Source organism: Poeciliopsis prolifica, unplaced genomic scaffold (assembly GCF_027474105.1).
Source record: "Poeciliopsis prolifica strain line A6 unplaced genomic scaffold, Auburn_PproV2 SCAFFOLD116, whole genome shotgun sequence".
Lineage (NCBI taxonomy): Eukaryota > Metazoa > Chordata > Actinopteri > Cyprinodontiformes > Poeciliidae > Poeciliopsis > Poeciliopsis prolifica.
The window spans coordinates 325,544-349,222 of NW_026562491.1; the positions used below are offsets into that span (position 1 = coordinate 325,544).

General features: G+C 43.0%; 4 protein-coding genes across 4 annotated transcripts; 1 reads left to right on the forward strand and 3 right to left on the reverse strand.

Annotated features, from left to right (window-relative positions):
* Positions 1-200: 200 nt before the first annotated feature.
* On the reverse strand, positions 201-3,731 carry LOC129354692 (zinc finger protein OZF-like). Its single transcript, XM_055024178.1, has 3 exons — positions 3,689-3,731; positions 2,252-2,401; positions 201-1,921 (listed from the first exon to the last, which is right to left on the reverse strand). The coding sequence occupies exons 1-3, from the start codon at positions 3,729-3,731 to the stop codon at positions 537-539; spliced, it is 1,578 nt and encodes a 525-aa protein (XP_054880153.1). The 3' UTR covers positions 201-536.
* Positions 3,732-4,907: 1,176 nt separating this feature from the next.
* On the reverse strand, positions 4,908-7,021 carry LOC129354712 (gastrula zinc finger protein XlCGF52.1-like). Its single transcript, XM_055024195.1, has one exon. The coding sequence runs from the start codon at positions 6,577-6,579 to the stop codon at positions 5,263-5,265; it is 1,317 nt and encodes a 438-aa protein (XP_054880170.1). The 5' UTR covers positions 6,580-7,021; the 3' UTR covers positions 4,908-5,262.
* A 1,827-nt stretch (positions 7,022-8,848) lies between these two features.
* Positions 8,849-17,483, reverse strand: LOC129354708 (formimidoyltransferase-cyclodeaminase-like). Its single transcript, XM_055024190.1, has 16 exons — positions 17,175-17,483; positions 15,194-15,337; positions 13,813-13,994; positions 13,422-13,605; positions 13,223-13,351; positions 12,659-12,747; positions 12,414-12,593; positions 11,425-11,562; positions 11,216-11,347; positions 10,556-10,617; positions 10,360-10,486; positions 9,611-9,772; positions 9,448-9,491; positions 9,227-9,365; positions 9,046-9,141; positions 8,849-8,974 (listed from the first exon to the last, which is right to left on the reverse strand). Exons 3-16 carry the CDS (start codon positions 13,864-13,866, stop codon positions 8,891-8,893), a joined length of 1,620 nt encoding a protein of 539 aa, XP_054880165.1. The 5' UTR covers positions 13,867-13,994; positions 15,194-15,337; positions 17,175-17,483; the 3' UTR covers positions 8,849-8,890.
* On the forward strand, positions 15,263-22,496 carry LOC129354693 (adhesion G-protein coupled receptor G7-like). Its single transcript, XM_055024179.1, has 16 exons — positions 15,263-15,319; positions 16,513-17,053; positions 17,478-17,582; positions 17,655-17,767; positions 17,843-17,983; positions 18,090-18,178; positions 18,590-18,732; positions 18,861-18,974; positions 19,051-19,241; positions 19,329-19,481; positions 19,558-19,670; positions 20,304-20,659; positions 20,819-20,900; positions 20,967-21,125; positions 21,594-21,819; positions 21,925-22,496. Exons 1-16 carry the CDS (start codon positions 15,263-15,265, stop codon positions 22,114-22,116), a joined length of 2,775 nt encoding a protein of 924 aa, XP_054880154.1. The 3' UTR covers positions 22,117-22,496.
* Positions 22,497-23,679: the final 1,183 nt, after the last annotated feature.

The window sequence follows — 23,679 nt, forward strand, 5'->3', positions numbered from 1 at the left end:
ATAAAAGTCACATTCTTTAATAAATTATCACAAACTCTTGTCTCATAATTCAAACTGTTGACCTTTGTTATTCCAACTGTAATTTTCTGTTTTCTCTCAGTTGTTTTCTCTCCAGAGAATCTCCACCTGCCAGAAAACACAAAACAAGAGACTGATGCTGTTTTCTGGTCCAGGAAGCTCCAGGTGAATAACACACAATCTCAAAGTCATATTTATTGATGTTTTCATTCAACAGAGGAGAAACACGTAAAACTAACAATCCCAACAATACAGAGTTTTAACATCATTAAAGAAATCAGTGTAATTCCTATACTAAGAGATTTATTACTATAAATGATAATACAATAAATCTCCAGCCCTTGTTCTCGTGTTTATCTTTAACTTTGAGGAAAACCTTTTTCCACAAACATCACAACTAAAAGTATATTTAGCATTTCTGCTTCAAAGCGTCTTTCAGAGTCTTTCAGATTCCACATCCATCCCAACCTGAAGGTTTCCATCTTTGTTCATTCTCAGCAGTTTGTTGAAAGATGACTTTACGGCAGATCTTTTCCCACAAAAAGATACGGTTGGTCTTCCATGTGGATCTTCATGTGTCTCTTTAAGCTGGACTTCAAGGCCAGTCTTTTTCCACAAATATCACAACTAAAGGGTCGTTCACCTTTGTGGCTTTTCATGTGTCTCTTTAAACTAGACTTTACATTAAATCTTTTTCCACATTCATCACAAGCAAAGGCTTTTTCATCCTTGTGGATTCTCATGTGTGCCTTTAAATTGGACTTTATGCTAAACTTTAAACCACATTCATCACAACCAAAGGGTTTCTGTCCTGTGTGAACGCTCATGTGTACCTTTAAATTAGACTTCAAGTTAAATCTTTTCCCACAGACGTCACAACCAAACGGTTTCTCTCCTCTGTGGATCCTCATGTGTCTCTTTAAACATAACTGTAAGGAAAATCTTTTTCCACAATCATCACAACTATAGGGTTTTTCTTGTGTGTGGGTTCTCATATGTGTTTTCAAATGTGACTTTATGCTAAATCTTTTCCCACAAACATCACAACCAAATGGTTTTTCACCTGTGTGAATTCTCATGTGTCTTTTTAAAGCTGACCTTTGGGAAAATCTTGTTTCACAATCATCACAATGAAATGGTTTTTCTCCTGTGTGAACTCTCATGTGTGTCTTTAAATGTGAGTTTAAGGTAAATCTTTTCCCACAGACATCACAACCAAAGGGTTTCTCTCCTGTGTGGCCTCTCATGTGTCTGTTTAAAGAGGCACTGAGGGAAAATCTTTTTCCACAATCCTCACAGCAAAATGGTTTCTCTCCTGTGTGAACTCGTGTGTGTTTCTTTAAATCTGAACTTGAATTAAATGTTTTCCCACAGAAATCACATGATAATGATTTCTCTCCTGTGTGGATTTTTGTGTGATTGTACAAAGATGACTTTAAGGAAAATCTTTTTCCACAAGAATCACAACCAAAGGGTTTTTCAGCAACATCAACTTTTGTGCTTTTGCTTAAATGCGATTTTTGATGAATGCCTTCATTTTCCGAGTCTGATAATTGTCTAAACTGAGATTCATGATGGTTCCAATCATCATCATCGTCATTGTCCTCTTCATCCTCATCCTCCTCTTCCGTCTCTGAATTGCTCAAAGTTCCTCCAGCAGTATTTCTATCTGGGTTTCTGCTGGATTCTGCTGCTTCACTGATCTCCACCTCAATCTCTGCTTTTATCTGGTCGCCTGAGCTGCTGGTTGAAAGATCTCCATTTTCTGTCTGGTGCTGATGAAGCTGAGACAGCCCTGGTTTCTCTTCATCATCCTCACTATTTACATAAACAATATTTAATGGGAGTCTGGAATAATCCGGCTCGTCCTTCACTCTGAAGAGCTCCTCTTCCTGCCTGCAGCAGTTTTATTGTTTTGCTCCTGCGTGTGAAGAGGATCCACGTCAGGACTCTGATCTCCTGGAGGCTCTTCCTTAACATCTGCAGACACCAAACACATCACATGCATGAAGAACAACTTCATCTTGACAAAGTTTCAGAGATGCCAATTATGAACATTAATAGCCATTAAAAGCTCAGTAGTTGGTCTGTCTTAGATAATCAGATAAATAGAAACATAAAACAAACCATTTGAAGTTCAGACAGAAGAGACCAGATGCACTACACTGTTAGCTTCAGAGAAAACACACACACACACACACACACACACAAACACACACACACACATCCTTACTGCTGATGGGAGCTGCAGTCGATGGAAACCTGTCGTCCGTCTCCTCCTTCACTCTGAGCTGCTCTCCTTCCTGACTCACACAGAGTTCTTCCTCTTCCTCCTTTACCTGGAGGCGCAGCGCCTCCTGCTGGTCCATATCAGTACTCTGGTCTGCAGGAAAAACACAAATATTATGAACAACTTTTACTTCATGGTTCTCCGGCAGTAAAGACTCGAGTTAAAGAGGAGTAGTAAATGTTTCCCTTTCCAGTGAAGCAGATGGTTTGGGAAATTAGATGTTGCTAATTTGAATATAAAACTTATCTAGCAACATAATTTGTGTCACTATTAACATTCTTTCTGCACATTTTGAAGCATAACATCAGAAAACATTGAGGAGAAACTGCACAACTTGTAATAAACTAATGTAAAAGTTTCCACATTAGTTTGAGCTGGTTTTGATTTTTTCTGAAAACAGCCACCATGTGCTAAAGAGGAAATGGAAACAGATTTACTGAACATGTCCCAACATAAAAAATGTTCCCACCCACTGCCTTACCAGAGGCACAAAACTCTGCAACTTTTTTATCTGTATGACTTGATGGTAATAAGTGCAGTGAACATTGTGGATGTATTAATATATAGTTTATAGCAGTTTAAAGCTCATTAAAGGATTTTCAAATCCCAAATGATGCAACATTTAACCCATGAAGGAAACCTTAGAGACCGTAGATGTTTGCTTCTCCTCCCAGCAGAGGGCGCCACTGGGATACAAACATGAAAGAGTGTTTTCAGGGTGCAGACTAATAATGTGGCTGTTTTTAATTAATCCTGTCAAGATTCAATAGTTTACAAATTATGTAATTTTTGGGTTATTTTCCGTCTTTTCCCCTAAATGACCAAAACTTCACATCAACTGAAGGGACATTAAACAGCATATGTACTTTAATCTGTCCTCACAGATGTCCATTACCAAATATAAACATTGTGTTCATCATTTTAGATAATTTGACATAAATATGTTTTACAATGATATTTTTTTGGCAACTTTTTATTGAGCAAAAACACTGAAAGTATTGCTAATTTTACTTCAGTCCATGTAGAAACATATAAATTTAATTACTATTCCGGATAATAAAAATGTAGTTCTGTCAAGTGAGAAATCCATTTTTGATATCTAAAATGCAATCGTGCAATTTCAGACGTCACCGATTTTATGCTAAATAGGCCTGCCATATTACATATCTTCTACCGTAATACACCGACTACTAGCGCATCTGAATCTGCCTCCGCCGTGGCCTCATTTATCTCGGCCTCGATTGTTTCACCGCCGTCAGATGAAGCTTCTGTCGTTTGAACCTCTAAATTAGTGAGCAGAAACTCCTGCGGATGTTCCTCCATCCGCCATCTGGCTGAAAACGACCCTAAACCGGAACATGAAGAAGGAAACGCACCGACCTGATGCGAGCAGCAGGACTCTGCTCTGGAAAACGTCCTCCATCTTGTGACGTCTCTTCCTGCTTCCCTCCAGCTGAGCCTCAAACCGGAAACTGGCTTCCAGAGTTTATCATCATCGCCATCACCATTATTATCATCATCATCATCATCATCTGCTGCTGCTGCTCGCTTCCCACTGCTGACGGAACGAGAACAATGGCGGAAGAACCCTGAAGGAGCACGAGGGGGCGGGGCCAGCGGAACCGGAAAAACGGAACCAAAATTATGGTTCCGTTTCTACTCTTGTTTACAAACATTCCGTTCCAAAATTAATATTTAGTGAAACATTTGATTTGCACATGTAGCGTTTTAAAAGTTAAATAGCGACACGAGAGTTAAGATAAATGTTACAATGTCAACCATTTATTATGGTTGCAAAATAAATGGTTACAATGATAAATATAGTCAATAATATTGAGAAATATTTTTGTCTGCTTTGCTTTTATGTTAATTTGGATTTTTATTGATATCAACATTTTTGTGGTTAGAAATGGCTGAAGTTACACATTTCTTATTGAAATACATGGAAGAAGGTGGTGCAGTGCTATGCCTCACCTCTGGGGGCGCTGTGTTACAGACAGGAAGTGCATGATCATTAATGTTTATTTAATATCGCAGGTGTTTTTCTTCTACTCTTTGAAAAGACTGGAAACAATATAAATAAAAAATATAGAACATATTGTTGGAAAAGAAAAGAACCATTCAATGCCTCTTTCATCTTCTGCTTCCAGATTTTTAAACAACAAAATTGAGAAAAAAAAACAAGGATTTGTCTTTTGTGTGTGTTTTTTTTTTACAGTGTTATATTGATGGATGATAAGTTTCATATGAAATAAAGAAATTCAACCAGAGAGGTCAACCACAGAAAACATTTCAATTTTAAGAAATCAAATAGTTTTCTTTCTATCATATTGTTGAATTGCATTAAATAATTAAAGCACAATAAAATGTCTTCATAAATTTAGGTCAAAACTGAAATATAATCTATATTGCATTAAAATGTTCAAATAAAATAAGAAAGGATTTCTGATTAATGACTAACATCAATAAAAATAAGCCACACACAGAAATGTGGGTCACAAAATCCTCAGGAAATATCAAATCGAACAAAAACAAAATCTTCAGAATCACCATTAGTTTTATTAACTCAGGCAGCAAAAAAAAGCTTTTTCAATCCAAAAAATATTTAGTGATACTTTTATTCAACAAACAGTGGAGAAAACAGTAAAACCAACAATACAGATGGATTGGAGAGTTTTAAACATCAATTGGGATTTACAATGACAACAATAAATTGTAATTCTTATGGTAAGAAATGAATCACAAAAATTATAGCAGATATCCCCAAACCCAATGTTCACATATATCTTTAGACTTGATTTTGAGGAAAACCTTTTTCCACAAACATCACAACTAAAAGTATATTTTAGCATTTCTGCTTCAAAGCGTCTTTCAGAGTCTTTCAGATTCCACATCCATCCCAACCTGAAGGTTTCCATCTTTGTTCATTCTCAGCAGTTTGTTGAAAGATGACTTTACGGCAGATCTTTTCCCACAAAAAGATACGGTTGGTCTTCCATGTGGATCTTCATGTGTCTCTTTAAGCTGGACTTCAAGGCCAGTCTTTTTCCACAAATATCACAACTAAAGGGTCGTTCACCTTTGTGGCTTTTCATGTGTCTCTTTAAACTAGACTTTACATTAAATCTTTTTCCACATTCATCACAAGCAAAGGCTTTTTCATCCTTGTGGATTCTCATGTGTTCCTTCAAATTAGAATTTGTGCTAAATTTTAAACCACATTCATCACAACCAAAGGGTTTCTGTCCTGTGTGAACTCTCATGTGTACATTTAAATTAGACTTCAAGTTAAATCTTTTCCCACAGACGTCACAGCCAAACGGTTTCTCTCCTGTGTGGATTCTCATGTGTCTCTTTAAACATAACTGTAAGGAAAATGTTTCTCCACAATCATCACAACTAAAGAGTTTTTCTTGTGTGTGGGTTCTCATATGTTTTTCCAAATATGAACTTAAGGTAAATCTTTTCCCACAAACATCACAACCAAATGGTTTTTTTTCTGTGTGAATTCTCATGTGTCTGTTTAAAGAGGCACTGAGGGAAAATCTTTTTCCACAATCCTCACAGCAAAATGGTTTCTCTCCTGTGTGAACTCTCATGTGTTTCTTTAAATCTGAACTGGAGTGAAAAGTTTTTCCACAGAAACCACATGATTTCTCTCCTGTGTGGATTTTTACGTGATTGTTTAAAGAAGATTTTAAGGAAAATCTTTTCCCACAAAAATCACAACTAAAAGGTTCGTCAACAATGGGAATGTTTCCATGTTTGTCTAAATGTGATTTTTGATGATTGTCTTCAGTCTCAGACTCTGACAGTGGTTTACCCTGAGATTCATGATGGTTCCAATCATCATCATCATCATTGTCCTCTTCATCCTCATCCTCCTCTTCCGTCTCTGAATTGCTCAAAGTTCCTCCAGCAGTATTTCTATCTGGGTTTCTGCTGGATTCTGCTGCTTCACTGATCTCCACCTCAATCTCTGCTTTTATCTGGTCGCCTGAGCTGCTGGTTGAAATATCTCCATTTTCTGTCTGGTGCTGATGAAGCTGAGACAGCCCTGGTTTCTCTTCATCATCCTCACTATTTACATAAACAATATTTAATGGGAGTCTGGAATAATCCGGCTCGTCCTTCACTCTGAAGAGCTCCTCTTCCTGCCTGCAGCAGGTTTTATTGTTTTGCTCCTGCGTGTGAAGAGGATCCACGTCAGGACTCTGATCTCCTGGAGGCTCTTTCTTAACATCTGCAGACACCAAACACATCACATGCATGAAGAACAACTTTTAGAAAAGTTTGTTTTAATTGAATGAGGAAGACAGAAATACATTTGGATTTAATTGCTATGATCAACACATTAATATAAGAAAACCCATTTCAAAAATGAAGAAATGTTTGATCATGTCTTCAGGTGATGGGGGCAGAAAGGTGGAGCTCTGCAACATCTGCACTTCAATTCACTTCCTTCCTGGTCAGTTAAACTCATTGATTTAGACTCTAACAAGTAGATTCAGAGAAATTTATCACATATTGTCTTTTGGTTCTGTGTTTCTCTGTGTACTTTCTTATTAAATGAGCCAAACAATTCTGACCAGACCCAAATTTCTGGTGAGGCTACAGAAATAAACTCAGGGAAAATGAGTCTTTTTAACAGTTCATTTGATGAAGCATTTCAAATGTTATTATGTGACTTAGAAGAAACAAACTTTCTATCTCAGTTTGGACATAAATGGTTTTGGGTTCATTAATGTGTTTTAATGTCTTGGTGAATTAAGAGACATTAAGAACACACACACACACACACACACACACCCACACACACTTACTGCTGATGAGCTGCAGTCGATGGAAACCTGTCGTCCGTCTCCTCCTTCACTCTGAGCTGCTCTCCTTCCTGACTCACACAGAGTTCTTCGTCTTCCTCCTTTACCTGGAGGCGCAGCGCCTCCTGCTGGTCGACACCAGCCTCTTTCTTAACGTCTGCATAAAAACATGTTATAACCTTTGTGATCACCTTTGACTTCAGGTGATTCAAACATGACATAACGAGCGTTTTCAGAATCCACCAATTTATACTTTAATTATATTTGATGTATTCTGATAATAAAAGTAATATTTTAACATTAACAATATTATTAATATTATTAATGGTATTTACTTTTCCTTGAGTAAAACAGTTGAACTGCTACTTTATTTTATCCAAAGATAAGAATATATTTAGTTATTGTTCTAATTAGTCAGAATATAAATTATCCTTCCAGTCAATGTGTCTAATTACAAAGCATTTTTAGATATCTAATCTATGTAATTATTGATAATCAGAGGAAACAGATTGTTATTAAAATGGCTCCTCCGCCGTAATACACCGACTACTAGCGCATCTGAATCTGCCTCCGCCGTGGCCTCATGTATCTCGGCCTCGATTGTTTCACCGCCGTCAGATGAAGCTTCTGTCGTTTGAACCTCTAAATTAGTGAGCAGAAACTCCTGCGGATGTTCCTCCATCCGCCATCTGGCTGAAAACGACCCTAAACCGGAACATGAAGAAGGAAACGCACCGACCTGATGCGAGCAGCAGGACTCTGCTCTGGAAAACGTCCTCCATCTTGTGACGTCTCTTCCTGCTTCCCTCCAGCTGAGCCTCAAACCGGAAACTGGTTTCCAGAGTTTATCATCATCGCCATCACCATTATTATCATCATCATCATCATCATCATCTGCTGCTGCTCGCTTCCCACTGCTGACGGAACGAGAACAATGGCGGAAGAACCCTGAAGGAGCACGAGGGGGCGGGGCCAGCGGAACCGGAAGTCCGGAACCAAAATTATGGTTCCGTTTCTACTCTTGTTTACAAACATTTGGAGAAACATCTGAACATTAGGAAACATTCATAGTTTTAACTTTTTGTTCCAGGAAGTTTGGATTTTATTTATATTAAAGTTTTTTTAAACTTTTGAGAAAAAAATTAATATCATTTGTGCAGAATAATAGATTTAGGGATTCATTCTGCTTGTAACTTCTGATTATATTTATGGACATAAAATGATAAAAACATTGAACTTCTACTTGTTGTTATTGTTGCATTAATATCCCAACATCACCAGATCGTTACAGCAAAGGTTTCATGGAGAACATTTAACTTTTCAATGTTCATAATAAAGTCCACTTTCTAAATTCTGAGGAACTGAACCCACAACCTTTTTAGCTGACATTTGTTGACATTAATCTGTTTATATTGAATATTAACTTTTCACTGGCCATCTTTAGGTTTGACTTCCTGCTTCCAAGGTTCAGTTCATGGTGATCATTTATTATACAATAATAAAGTTTACCTTTATGCTGATGATATTCTGTGAATTTTAATTTTTATAGAACCAATTTCAAATGAATAAACATCTGTTAAAGTTAAAGATGGACTCAGAATGAATGATGATGATGCAGGACTTTGTTTTAAAGTGTAAGCGATGATTTGTAGTTACTGTCCTGAAGTAAGCAGGTCTTCATGAACTTTAGATGTTAAATAAAAAAACTAAAAACTTTTTATGAACTTTGAATTTATTCTGCAGATCGTCTTAGGTTTTGTTCTCAGGTTCTGTTCTCAGCTGCGTCCAGGATGGACGTCACGCTGTCCTTGGCTTCCTGCAGCAGCTCAGAAACCCTCCTCTGCGTCTGAAGCAGAAACACAAACATCGTTTAGTGAAAACCATCAGAAGAAAGGTGAAAGGTCACCTGTGACTTACAGCCAGTCTGAAGGCTTCGTCTGAGACGTCTTTCAGGTTGATCATGACGTTGAAGTACGCTCCATAAACGGCCGTTTCCAGAGCTTTAGCTGCAACCTGATGAACACAAATAGATTCTAGATCTGAGCAAAATTCATTCTGATTCAAATCTTCGGAGAAAAGCTGTTGCTCCAACTCTAACCTGAGCATCAGACATGCAGCCGATGTTCCCGAACAGAACCATCTGCTTCAGAGACGGCCACAGGACGCTGACCTTCTCAGCCAAAGCCAGCGGGACGCCGACGGCGCGCTTCAGGCCTTCCTGCATCGCCGCTTCTCTCCTGTAGGTGGAGACAAAACGCAGTCCAGAAAAAGCAGACAGACAAGCAGCTGAAGACTCAACATTCATCCAGACACGGTGACCTGCTCCTGTCCTGGGCTGTGGACTTGGGCATCTTCAGCGCCACCTGAAACAGACATGATCACTTCTTAGGCAATGCACCACACAGCCTGTAGGTGTCTCTGTTGTTGAGTCATCTGGAGCATCAACAGGTGGCGCTGTCAGGTGGGAACTGCTGCTGCTCACCATGTAGCCGTTGAAGGCGGCAGAGTCGGCGTCCACCAACCCCAGCAGTTCGTTCATGGCCTGATGGAACGGAGGAATCAGCTTCCTCATCACAAAGTCCAGGTTCTCAAACTGCCTCTTTCCGTACGTCATCTGCCCCACCATGGCACCCAGTGCTGCCCCCTACAAGACGGGGCACACCTGGGATTAAAGGTGACCTGTTCTACTTCCTTCAACAGGTTAGGCTCTGTGGACTATACAAATCACGTTCATTATTTTTTCACAAAATCAGTCTTAGATCCTCAGTTTTCACTCTGATCCAACTCAGCTTTCACATTTACACATCAAAATGGCTGCAAATGGATGTGCAGTTATGTAACGGAGCATATTCAAAAAGCAGAAGTGGAGCCTCCTGCACAACCACCCAGAGCAGCTGGTCTCTGGGTATCAGATCAACAAGACTCCTGTCTTTTCCAGAAGCCAAGCCACAGAGTGGAACAGTGGAAACCCGCTAGAGCTAGTTTCCACTAGCTACAGCTAGTGGAAACTAGCTAGAGCTCAGTTTGTGTTGCTAGGTAACGGGGCAGTGCCCGCTGATTTGTGGTTTTTCAAACACCAACAAACTTTAACTCTTTACCATAAACTGGCTGGATTTTTAAGAGCATAGTTTTTAACCAAATGGAAACATAAAAACATGTAAAATATGATTTTTTGCGTAAGGGTTCCCCTTTAAATCGGCTCCCTCTGCTGGACAATCTCTGAACTCTCACCAAAGCGCCAACGGCGGCAGAAACGGACCCTCCTCCTGGAGCGGCTGTTCGTGCTCCAACGCTGCGGACAAACTGCTGCACAGTCAGAGACACGAGCCCGCCTTCTTCCTGTGACCTCACCATGTACCTGTCAGGTAAGACACGCCCACATTAGCGGCTCTCGCTGCAATGCTGCAGGCAGGAGGGATGAACTCACTCTATGATCCTCTGCTTCGGGTTGAAGGGACCCAGAGAATCCAGGCCCAGTTTACTGATCACCTGCAACCAACAAGGTGAGGCTGATCAATGTGTTCTATGGCAAGCTGTTTAACATAAAATCAGTTTTTGTTGGACAATATGTAATTGCATTCTATATATGTAAAAAATGCATTTAGGCAATTCTGAATGTAATTTAAGATTTCAGTAATAATTCAAGATATATTCAATGACATTTTGATCAATCAAATTTCTTTTGGTTTTGTTATTAAATGTGTCACAGTCCATAATTACAATTTAATATCTGAACCAGAACTATAACTAGTCAAAAACATGAGTTACTGAGTCATTATTTGGTCTCAACATGTCTGCAATTTAAATCTATTTACATATTTTAAATTGTCACCAGTCGGAACAAGCAGCGCAATATCTAAAATTTATTTTATGACTCGTTATAATGTAATTGTAGAAATCTGAAATTGTTTCAGATACTCAATAATTCATTGTAGAAAATTCTAATTCAAGCATCTGACCTCATTTCTACAAGGCAGAAGATAATTAGATAAACCTTAAAGTGATGTGAAATGTCTGGAATGTGAGTGAGATGAAACTGATTTTATCTTAAAATTGCTTGCCATAGACCAAAGCTTTGTCCACTGACCAGCCGGACTTTGTGCTCCTCTTCGATGATGAAGAGCTGCTCTGTTTTCATGTAGAAGTCGGCGGCGTCCAGCAGAGCCTTCAGGGGAATCAGACCGACGATCTGGGATCCGACCACAGGAAGCTTCAGCTCCTGGACGCCACAAACAGGAAGTCAGACTCACAGGAAGTGATGGCGCTCAGGCCTGTTGTGACCTCAGCAGCCCTGACCTCAGCGACCCCACAGATCTCCTGGTACACGGCGTGGAGCGGCGTCAGCTCAAAGTCCAGGATGTTGGTGGACACCTGGGCCAAGTTCTCCTCCTGCAGGTACCAGCCCAGACCCTGGACCTTCTTCAGGAGACCTGGCTGCTCAGAGGCACACAGGAAGTTACCACATCTAGATATGCACACATAGATAAACACATCTAGATATGCACACATAGATAAACACATCTAGATATGCACACATAGATAAACACATCTAGATATACACACATAGATAAACACATCTAGATATGCACACATAGATAAACACATCTAGATATGCACACATAGATAAACACATCTAGATATGCACACATAGATAAACACATCTAGATATGCACACATAGATAAACACATCTAGATATGCACACATAGATAAACACATCTAGATATGCACACATAGATAAACACATCTAGATATGCACACATAGATAAACACATCTAGATATACACACATAGATAAACACATCTAGATATGCACACATAAACACATCTAGATATGCACACATAGATAAACACATCTAGATATGCACACATAGATAAACACATCTAGATATGCACACATAGATAAACACATCTAGATATGCACACATAGATAAACACATCTAGATATGCACACATATAGATATATAAACACGGGAAAACCTACGACATGAAACCTGATCAAAAATATGAGGCACAAGATTAAAGCTACTGGAGAATTAAATAATATAAAATGATTATCAAACAATTTCTTCTTTCTAATTTGTAAACGTCTCAAATTTACTTAATTTTCCTGAGGAAGCATAAAAAAATGACACATTCTGGTTGTGATATTCAAATCCTCCATCGTAATAACATTTAAAGCAAGAAAAACCCAAAAATAACAGGAAACAGTATGAAGTGGGCTTTTATTCTGAAGTTCCACCTTCAGGAAGTTGCAGTTTTAACTAAAGTAGTAAAAGTTTGTCCACCTGGTCCTTTCCTCGGCCCTGTTCGCGGACGTCCAGGGCGATCCGATGAGCCTGCTCTTTGGTGCCGATCAGGTTCACGTTGTACGCGATCAGGAACTTGCGAGCTCCGGTTACCGTGGCGCCCCATGATGGTACGAAGAGGGCGGGGCCAAAGTCAGGGGCCCACTCTGCACTCTTCAGCTGCAGCAGAAGAAGAAAGCTGATGGATGTGAGAGTTTGGATCCAGAGGCGGCGCATCGTCTCACCTTGTCAGGTAAAGCTTCGTACTCTCCGGATCGAACTGACGGGAGATTCCTCCTGGACTCGGACCGAGCCGCTTCGCCGTACAGATACACTGAGGACGGATTTGGACATCTGGACATTTGTCTACCATTTTTAACTTCTTATATTTGAACATTTTTGACTTGGACATTTTCAGTTTCAATATTCAAACATTTAAAATTTTATGCTGAAAAATTCCAGATTTCATCTAGAAATTTCAGAGAATAATCTCAAAATTGAGTTTTTTTCTTGTAAATTTATGCATTTTTCAGCACTTTCAGTTCTTTTCTCAGACATTTTTGAAAATCTGAAACTTTATAATGTTTTTCTCACAAATTTGGAATTTTTCAAGTTAAGAGATTTTCATGTTTTCTCAAAAATTTCTGAGATGAATCTAACATTGTGAGAACATTTTGGAGTAACTTTCCTCCTAACACTCCGTGGTCTCTCTCTCTCTGTGTGTGTGTGTGCATGCGTGTGTGTGCGTGTGTGTGCATGCGTGTGTGTGTGTGCGTGTGTGTGCATGCGTGTGTGTGTGCGTGACTCACCAGGAACGTGCAGCGTCTCCGCCAGCTGTCGTCCGAACTCGTTGGCGCAGTGGACGCAGTCGTCCATGCTGACGTTCTGGACGGGGATGAAGGGACAGACGTCCAGCGCTCCGGTGCGCGGATGTTCCCCTGCAGCAGAAGCACACCGTTCCCAGAGGTTCGGTTCGGTTCTGCAGAGCGGCTTTGGACTCGCACTGACCTGAATGTTTGCTCATATCGATGAGGCCGAAGGCCCGGCGGGCGGCGCTCAGCGCCCCCTGCACCACCGCCTCCGGGGGGCCCACGAAGGTGTAGACGGTCCGGTTGGTGGAGGCCCCCGGGTCGACGTCCAGCAGGCTGCAGCCGGCCGTGTCAGAAATGGCGGCGGCGATGGCATCGATCACCTGAGCAGAGGAAGAGCAACAGCTGAACCCAAACGAACCTCAGGCTGCTCACACCGGACCGGCTCAGTCCAGACATTCTTGGCTGGGTCACTTATTATGTTAGCATGTAAAATAACAAATTTAAAGAAATAATAATAATCATTGAGTTTCTATACGATTGTAAAGCTGAAATTCGTCCAGAACCTGTCATGTCAGATGGGCTCCTACCTTCTGGTCTCGGCCCTCAGAGAAGTTGGGAACGCACTCCACCAGCTGAGCCATGGCGTCTGCAGAGCCTGACCCAGTCTGACCAGTTCACCCACAGCTCAAACATTAACTGGGACAGAACCACCGGATCCGCTCAGTTTGGAGGCTCGGTGCTGCACCCTGCAGGCCGGGCAGCGTCTGTCCTGCAGGGGGCGCCAGAGATGGAGTCCATCAGGGCTGCATGGTTTAAATGTTTGTGATTCAAACAGAAAGGTCAAAGGTCACCACGTTGATTCCTTTCTATTTGACTGAACCTTATGCTGCCGGAGTTCTGGACCCGCTCCAACCAGAACCGTTACATCAGAACCAGACGCAGAAGCATCTGATAAGTTCTGACCCTGCAGAACTGGGTCAGAATTTATCTCACTGACTGGGTTCAAGTTCAAACTACACTGGTGCCGGGCATTTGAGCAGCACAAAGTTGTGTTTCAGAGATATGAATAAATGTTTCCAGAGGTCATGAAAGGTCAACCTGCCCCCTCAAATACACACACACACACACACACACACACACCTTCTTCAGATCAAACTGAATTGGTGTAAATCTACGATGCTATATTTGTGCAACAGAAACATTTGACACAAACTACTGATTGATGGTGTGAGGGGCTGGTTGACCTCTGATGACCTCTGGGTATTTTTTATGATTATTGTGAAATGACAGCAGCACAAAGGAAAAACATTGCAGCTCAAATGTGGCACAAACATTTGACTACAGTGTGGTTTAATTTGGGGCGGCTTGTTGACCTTTAACCTTTGATTCATATCTTCAAAACAAAAGCAGCACAAACAAAAATCTCAACAGCACAAACGCAGCACAGATGATGGTCAACAATTTAGTTCCATTTCCTAAAAGTGGGGCATCTGGTTGACCTTTCATAACCTCTGGAAACATTTATTAATATCAGCAGAAATGAACATTTTTGCAGCACAAATGTAGCACAACTTGTATTTCTGAGGTCTACACGCCTCCCGACCCGACCTGCTCCTTTCTCCAGCATGTTCAGCATTTGTGAAACGTTTCGTCTGGATGTGATCGATCAGACTGTAAAGGTGAAAGTTCATCCATCTACATCCCAGAAATCCTGAGACAGGCAGAGTCGTGGTCAGGTTATGGATGACCTGTTTCCTGTTCCTCCTAAATCACCAGGAGTTTTTCCAACTCTTCAGATTCTTTATAGGTGACGAGTAAGGAAGCCACAGAAATCCACCGAACTAAAAACTAAGCTGTGAAAAGGGAAATCATTTATGAAGTTAATCATAAATGATTAGAACTGTAGCTTTGCAGCACTTCTAGGCAACCTTTGACCTGTTTTACAAACATAGCTGAGTATTTTCTCACCAACACTTCCTCCTGCGCCGCTCAGCTTAAGGCGCCAGACATGAAGCTGTGACATCAGCGTCCTGCAGCATGGAGGCCTGGATCTGCATCGTCGTCACGCTGGGTAAGAAAACCAACTTCTCTCCTGTTTGTGCTGCAGTCAATCTGTAACAGAGTCGCTCAGTGACTCACATTAGCCTTTAACTTTCTGGTCAACTTTCACTGGAATTCTCCCAGATTAGTGAGAATCGTCAGTTTGGCCGTCGGCGTCTTCAGAAACGTCCGCAGAACCTTCAGGCATCATTAGACACTTTATTAGGCTGATAAACTCAGAAGAACTCAGGTTCATTCTCACCGTGTTTATAAATGTTTTATAAAAACTGAATTGCTTGCTCACAAAAATATTTATGGAGCTCAATATTTATCTTGCTAACTAAATAAAATGTTTAGCTGTCTGACTAAATATTGAGTTTGGAGCAAAATGTTCAAATTGGAGCTAAAATTTAAGTTGGTAAATATTTTCATGCCAATTAAATATGTAGTTTGAATTGTGATATTTATAAATGTCTGAATCAAATGGTGACAAAATGACTGAAAATGAAGCTCATGTTTTCCTGCCATTATTTCTGTGTTTTTGTTTGTGTAACTTTCCGAATGGACCTGCTGATCCGTTCGGTTCTGACTCATGTTCTGAAACTGGTTGCAGCCAGTTGTGGCTAACATTGTAGCCGTGAGTGAATTATAATAAACACAACCAAAATCCTGTTTTTAGGCCTTTTTCCTACATGAGCAGACAGTTTCTGAAACCTTGTCACAAGATTCCTGACTTTAGACGCCATTTCTCAGAGTTATGGGGACAATAAAAGTTTATGCTGCTCCAAGAGCGATGGTGGTTTTTTTAAAGGTTTAGGAAGCTACTTTAATAAACTTATGAACTGTTTGTTATTTTCCTTTGGAAATAAATCAATTTTTAATTTGATTAGAAGTTTCAACAAACTCTTGGACTTCATTTAACTCAGATTTCCATGAGGCGAATCGAGGTCAGTAGCTGGAAGGTTCTAACTCCCTGCATGACGTTGAGTTCAGTTATTACCTTCAGGTTTATCTCATTAACACAACAAACAATAATCCAGATATTTCCTTCCAGTTGTTCCTGTAGCCAACGCTGTAACAACCACAGCTGGATCTACAGATCCTCCTGCTTCACTTCTGGAGCAAACAGTTTCCACCATGTTGACCGACGATACGACTGGAGCAACACACAGTCCCACTACTACTCCCACTACCACAGCAGAGACCTGGGCTCCTGATATTGATAGAATTATTACAACTACTATTAGTGGTACTCCCACTGCTCCCATTACTTCCACTACTACTCCCATTACTACTCCCATTACTTCCACGACTATTCCCATTACTTCCACTACTACTCCCATTACTTCCACGACTATTCCCATTACTTCCACGACTATTCCCTTACTACTCCCATTACTTCCACTACTATTCCCATTACTACTTCCACTACTACTTCCACTACTACTCCCATTACTTCCACTACTACTCCCATTACTTCCACGACTATTCCCACTACTTCCACTACTACTTCCACTACTACTTCCACTACTACTTCCACTACCACTTCCACTACTACTTCCACTACTACTTCCACTACTACTCCCATTGCTCCCACTAATCCTACTCTCAATACTCCCATTACTCCCAATACCACTAATATTACTCCCAATACTACTACTCATCCTCCCACTACTCCCACTGCCACCAATCCTCCCACTGCTGCTCCACTGATCTGTGCCAATGGGGAAGAGGAGTACGGGGTCTGTGTGTGTCCTGATGAGTGGACGGGGGAGACATGCTCAGAGGGTAAGGCCTGTTGGAGTCTGTTTCTTGGTGCATGTGGACACAAAAAAGTACTGATAATTGGACATGGAGTCAGAAGGTCAGAGTTCAGATGGATCCAACACAATGGATACAAGTGTCTTACCTGGGCTGGGCAGAACCAGAACCAGACTCCTCATTTTAGATGAAGATGAGAGACACCAGAACCAACGATGAAGGAGTTGAGATCTGGACCTGGGAGGTCTCCTGTCGAGGTTTGGGGGACGGACAGTCCTCACAGAGCCTCTTCAGTCAGAAGGAGTTTTATTTATTTTGGGGCGCTCACCCCAGATAAGACATGGGAGTTTTAAAAATAATTCAATTTCCCATCAACACCAACATTTCCCCTCATTTCTTGCTACTTCTGGTACTTCAGAGGAAACTCATCTTCTTTGACATCTTTTTACAGAAAATTTCTGCAATGAAACAACTTTAGGGAAATTCAGATTTCCAAGGACAGCCATTGGTTGGTTTGCGTACTCAGAGGAAGAATGTGACAAACATACAGTTGGAGGTAACATCCACAGATTAGTCGGACCTCAGTCTTCTTCTTCCTGCATCATTTTAAATCCAAACATGTCCTCAGCTGGAAAGCCCCAGGCTTCGACCAGATGTCTGGTCAGGGATGGAAAACCTCAGTTTGAGAACCCACCGCGAGTCCTTCAATGTGAACAGACGCTCAGCGACATTCAAAGAAACGTGAGAATATCAGCATAACCAGTCTGATGAGAGGAACTGAAGATTTCATCATGAAGTATTTGTTTTGTCCGTCAGCTCACCAGTTCTGCAGACTTGGAGGTTCTGGCGTCCAGCGCTCAGCTTCTGACGTCCAGACCTGCAGATCTGAAACCTGAAGACGTCACCATAGCAGCTCAGATTGCCAACACGCTGCTGCTGTCGCCAAATGCCTCAGAGGTAGGAAATTCTGATGGTAGGACATCAGCCAGTGAACATGGCTTCATACCGCGGGAAGGAGCCACTGACCCGGTCCTGACTCTAAAGTTCTGGTTCATGTTTCCAGACCGTCAGGGTGGCAGCGGTTGCTACCGTCAGTCAGCTGCTCAAAGCCACGGAGTCCGATGAGAAGAAGGAAACCAACACGTCTCAGAGGTAGGCAGACATCGATTCTGTACTTCCTACTGGGTCAGAACAACGGGTCCGCCGCTCCGACCGCATCTCCGATACTCTGAGGTTTAGAATTGGTTTGGTCCCAACGGGCCTGGAGAGTGACCAGTGAAACCACTATGACCATTTAAACTGAGCCAGAACCTGGATGGTCTTTGGTGGTTCGGTGTGGACTGTCTACATGTTCCAGAGGCTCTGAACATGAACAAACTTGATGACTGACAGAAACATGAGAACTTGTGTGAAACAGTCCAAAGAAAGCAGAACTAAAACCTTCAGGCATCAGAACCTCGGTCCAGTTGGCAGGAAGGTGAACATGTTTGAGTCAGAGCTGCTGTGCTCCCAAACATCTGATGGCCTGACATCTTTAATGTTTGATTCGTTTCTCATGCTCAGCTTGACGTTGACCCTGGATCAGCTCTCTGTGAACCTCAGCCTGACCAGCAACTCGTCCCAGCTGGTCCAACCCAACCTGGTGGTCCAGTCGGCTCAAATTCCAGCGTCGGACACCCAGGGAGTCCAGTTCACCGCCTTGGCAGGTCAGTGGGTCGCTGCATCCCAACAATGGAGCCTGGAGCTTTAGTGATTCTGGTTCGGGTGCAGAAATGTTGGATTCCCTCTGGTTTTTATGAACTACTAACCCACTGAAACTTCTCGTGGTCTTCAGGGCAGTCTGGCAGTTTTGTAGCCAACAGAATTCGGTTGAACACCAACGTGTCAAAGGTCACCGTGGACCAGGGTTTTATTGCTGACGCTCTGGTTTACATCCGCTTCCCATCAGGTGGGTTCCCTGCAACAGAGGACATGTGACTTCCTGTTAGCAACAGCTGACCCTCGATTTGTTCCTCCACCTCCAGGCAGCAGGGCGGAAAGGCGCCAGCAGGGGTCCAACGTCTCTCTGGGCTTCGTCCTCTACCAGAACAGCCGCTTCTTCCCGTCGAGGACCTACAGGCGGCGGCGGGCCAGCCTCAGGGTCCTGTCAGCCAGCATTGGGGGTCCAGACCGCAGCATCGTGGCGGAGACTGTGGAGATGCAGTTCCGAGTAACGGTACGAAAACCAAAACCAGTTCATCACCTTTACTGGATTTACTGGGATCATCAGATGTGAAGAAGGTTCTGGTTCCTGCTGTTCCAGCTGCCGAATAAAACATCTCTGCACGACTTCTCCTGCGTCTTCTGGGACTACGGCAAGGTGGACTGGAACACCTACGGCTGCCACAAGGGGAACTCTTCAGACGGAGTTCTCAGATGTTCCTGCAACCACACCACCAACTTCGCAGCTCTCTGGGTGATTTACACTCTCCAGAACCAGAACAGTTCAGCGTTTCTTCCAGGATTTAAGGTTCTGAACAGATTCCTTTCAGTCTTTCAGAGAGAACTATGAGTACACAGAAGCCCTGGGTGTGCTCTCCATCGTGGGTCTGTCTTTCTCCATCCTGGGCTTGGTTATCACCATCATCCACCTCCTGAAAGAGACGTAAGACCATGCTAGCTGGCTGCTTCAGTTCAGTGGCTCTTTGGTTAACGAACAGCTTTAACGCTGCTCTAGCATGAGGAAACCATAACAGATGTTTCCAGATGTTCTCCCACTAAAGACAAAACCTTCAGGCTGTAGATGGTGGCAGAGACCATTGGTGTGATAAAAAGCTAGCTCCGCTAATCCTGCAACAAATAATCATAAACGTTATTTTGGGAAACTAAAGTGCTGCACCAACATGATAATTAGCAAAGGCTAGGCTAAAGAAGAACAGTTGCTAACCAAAACTTCAACACAGATGCCAAACTTCATTCAACTGAAACGTCACAAACCAGTTAACTAAATTAGGGTTTTAGTCTTAATCAGGAAAAATTATTTAGTTGAATTTTGGCACCAATTTTGGATAAAAGCTAAATCTAAGCTCTGCTGATCCTCACATTAAAGCCCAGATGACCTGAAACCAAATGTTCTGCCTCAGAAAGCTGAATGTGAATTGACTCTTTGTCATGTTTTACTTCACGTTGTTCTGTCACATCAAAGCTTCATGAGGAACATTTAGTCGGTTTGTGGTTTAGTTGGTTTTCAGGAAACATTTTGAAAACCAGTTGATCCTAAATTCTTGTTTCTGCTCAGTTTTCACATGAAATCTGGTCCGAAACGAACCAAGCTGACCTCCAAGACGACTCTGCTCTGCATCTGCCTCAGCCTGCTGGCCTTCATCATCACCTTCCTGTCTGGGGTCCAGAACTCCGGACCGGATGTCGGTTCCGAGGATTCGCCCAGCGATCAGAACCGGATCCTGGACTCTGACCTGCATGTGGAGCCGGACTGCAGCTCCTGCACGGCCGTGGCGGCGCTTCTGCACTTCTTCCTGCTGGCCACCTTCTCCTGGAACAGTTTGTACGGAACCCAGGTGGTTCTGCTGGTCCGATCCATGCAGCGCAGCCTGCCCTCGTACTGGACCCAACTCAGCTGGGGGGTCGGATGGGGTACGACACTTCAGATGCCAAACACCTCAACTTTGTTCAAAACATGCAGAAACTGTCTGCAGAAATAAACAAAACAAACATTGATTGATTACAGAATAAATATCTGACCAGAACCAGAACCCTGACCCGGGTTTGCTTCATTTTGTTGTTTCTGGTCAGGAGTCCCGGCCGTTGTGATGGCGATCACCCTGGCAACGACCTACCGGGTGGAGAACCCGCTGGCATACAGACAGGAGGAGTTGTGAGTCCTGGTTTGAATGGGTTCTGGTTCTGGTTCTGTTCACTGACCACCTGGATGTTTCTGCAGCTGCTGGCTCGCTGCTCTGGACCTGAACAACCACTTCAGCTTGGGGAAGCCCATGTTCTGGGCCTTCATAGTGCCGCTGGGCCTGGTTCTGCTCTACAACGCGGTTCTGCTGGGCCTCATCTCCCTCACCACCTGCAGGGTGGATCCAAGGATCACCAGGTGACTATCGCCCCCTGCTGGACACTGAGCAGAGCAGGGAAAACAATTCATTATGACATCACATCTAAAAATAAACCAGAAAATTAAACATATTTTTAGTTTCAATAACATTGATTAATTATAAATCATGTGATTGAGGAAAATCTTTGGATACATTTTCTTTTTCATACTATTAACAAAATATGTCAATAATAATCTTTTTGTTTATTACTGTTAATTATGTGTTTTAGTTTATTACTGAACATAATATAAATATATTTCATTGAGTAAATGTTTCAACAAGGTAAAAATATTAAGAGAGAAAAACATGAATTAAGCTTCAAATATGAGTTTTTAAAACATTTTGTGATTTCAGACATAAAACTAATAAATTGTATTTTTTCATCTTAAACTTTTAATATTTATGATAACAGGAAGTTATAAAGTAGCTGCAGATCTAAATAATTTCTCCAGAGATTCATTATCCAGATGTGTCAGTGACTGTCTGGTCATAATGTTGTGCCTGATCTCTCTGGTTCTGGTTCTGTGGACCCGGCAGCACCAAGCGCTCCCCCTGGCCCAGAAGTTCCTGATCAGTTTCTCTCTGGCGGTTCTGCTCGGTCTGTCCTGGACTCTGGGCTACCTGGTCCTGGTTACCATGGGAACCGCTCACCTGGCCTGCAGCATCCTGTTCTGTCTGTGTACCACCACCCAGGTAGGGTCCGGTCCAGGTCCGGTCCAGGTCCAGTCCGGGTCCGGTCCGGGTCCGGGTCTGCTGCGACCCGGCCGGACCCGGTAACGATCCGCTGTGTCTCTGCAGGGCCTGCAGATCTTCATCCTGTTCACGGCCAGAACCAGAAGCTTCCGGGTCGCAGCGGCCCGGTCCGCTCGCTACGTCTCCGCCGCCGGGTACACCCTCAGGTCCACAACGTACCACCTGTGGAAGAACCGGGCCGAAACCAGAACCTCAGACATGTACAAGAACACAAGAAGCCAGGAAACCAGCATCTAGAACCAGGAACCGGGCCAGAACCGGCATCTAGAACCAGGAACCGGGCCAGAACCGGCATCTGGAACCAGGAACCGGGCCAGAACCGGCATCTGGAACCAGGAACCGGGCCAGAACCGGCATGTAGAACCCAGCCGGTACCGCTCCAGTGGTTGATCAGAGATGTTTGTACTTTTTATTTTCTATTCTTCAGTTTTATGAAATCAATATTATTGATGAATTATTGAACATGAATAATTCCTGATCAGTTTGGATATTTAATCTGGTTCTGATCCAGTTTGTCTTGTTTTATTGGTTCTGAACTTTATAATGTTTTTATAGAAACTCAGATTTTTATATTTTATTGTTTTTAATCATCTGAACCATTAAAAATGTTCTCAGTTCTCCACTGTGGTTCTGTTGGGTCCGGTTCTGTAGAACCCAGTCTTGGTGGTTCTGAATGGTTCCAGTGGGGGGCGCCAGATCTCCACCGCCACACAGTGAAGGTTCTGTTGGTTCTGAACATCCCAGATGAAATAAACTCCATGAACTGGGTTCTGTGGAGGACGGGCTGAATAGAACCATCCGTCAGGAGACTCCGGACCGGGCCGAGGGATTCCCGCTGAGTCAGAACCAGAACCAATAGCAACTGGTCCAGAATCACCTCAGAACCGAGCTGAGATGAGTCCAAACCCGGACGGCTCAGCTGCTAATGATGAACAGAACCGGTCCAGACGTGACCAGAACCTGTCTCGGGACCGACCCGATGTCAGAATCTGGACCTGGTTCTGTTGGTTCAGGTCGGTCACGTCCAGCCCTGAAGCTCCGCCCCCTCATGTTACACTCAGGAACCGGTCCGGGTCGTTACGCAACCGCCCAGAACCCTGTGGTCCAAATGAAACAGAACCCACTGAACATGTGGTTCTGATGAGTTTACCAAACACCTGAAGCTCCAACGTGTTCTGTTGTTACATAACCGGGCCGCCGCAGGCCCGTTTCATTCCTCTGTGTGGGCGTGCAGCCGGGCCGGGCCGGACCGGGTGGGACCGTCTGGTTCTGATCTAACTGAACAATGAGAGGGACAAGAGTGGACCTGACTGGAAACACATGTGGAGCTGGGTCTGTGGTTCTGCTGGGGGCGGACCCGTTTGGTTCTGAAGAATCTGATACATTTTATGGCAAGTAGTCGACGAAGAGGAGGATGAAGAGGAGGAGGAAGAGGAGGAGGAAGAGGAGGGACAGAAACGTCTGTCCTCTGGTTAGAAAGGTTCCCAGGAAGTTCCTAAGGGGACCGTTATTGATGTTGCACAATGCGGTTCTGGTCAACGCGGTTCTGGTCAACGCGGTTCTGGTCAACGCGGTTCTGGTCAACGCGGTTCTGGTCAATGTGGTTCTGGTCAACGCGGTTCTGGTCAACGCGGTTCTGGTCAATGTGGTTCTGGTCGACGACCTGAAGGGTTGGAGGTTTGAGTCCTTCAACCCTTCAGGTGAACGGATCAGAACCGGATCAGGACCAGAGGAGAGAAAAGTTCCACCAAACTGAACAGTTTTACACCAAAACCAAAGAACCTGACAGTTTGGACCGAA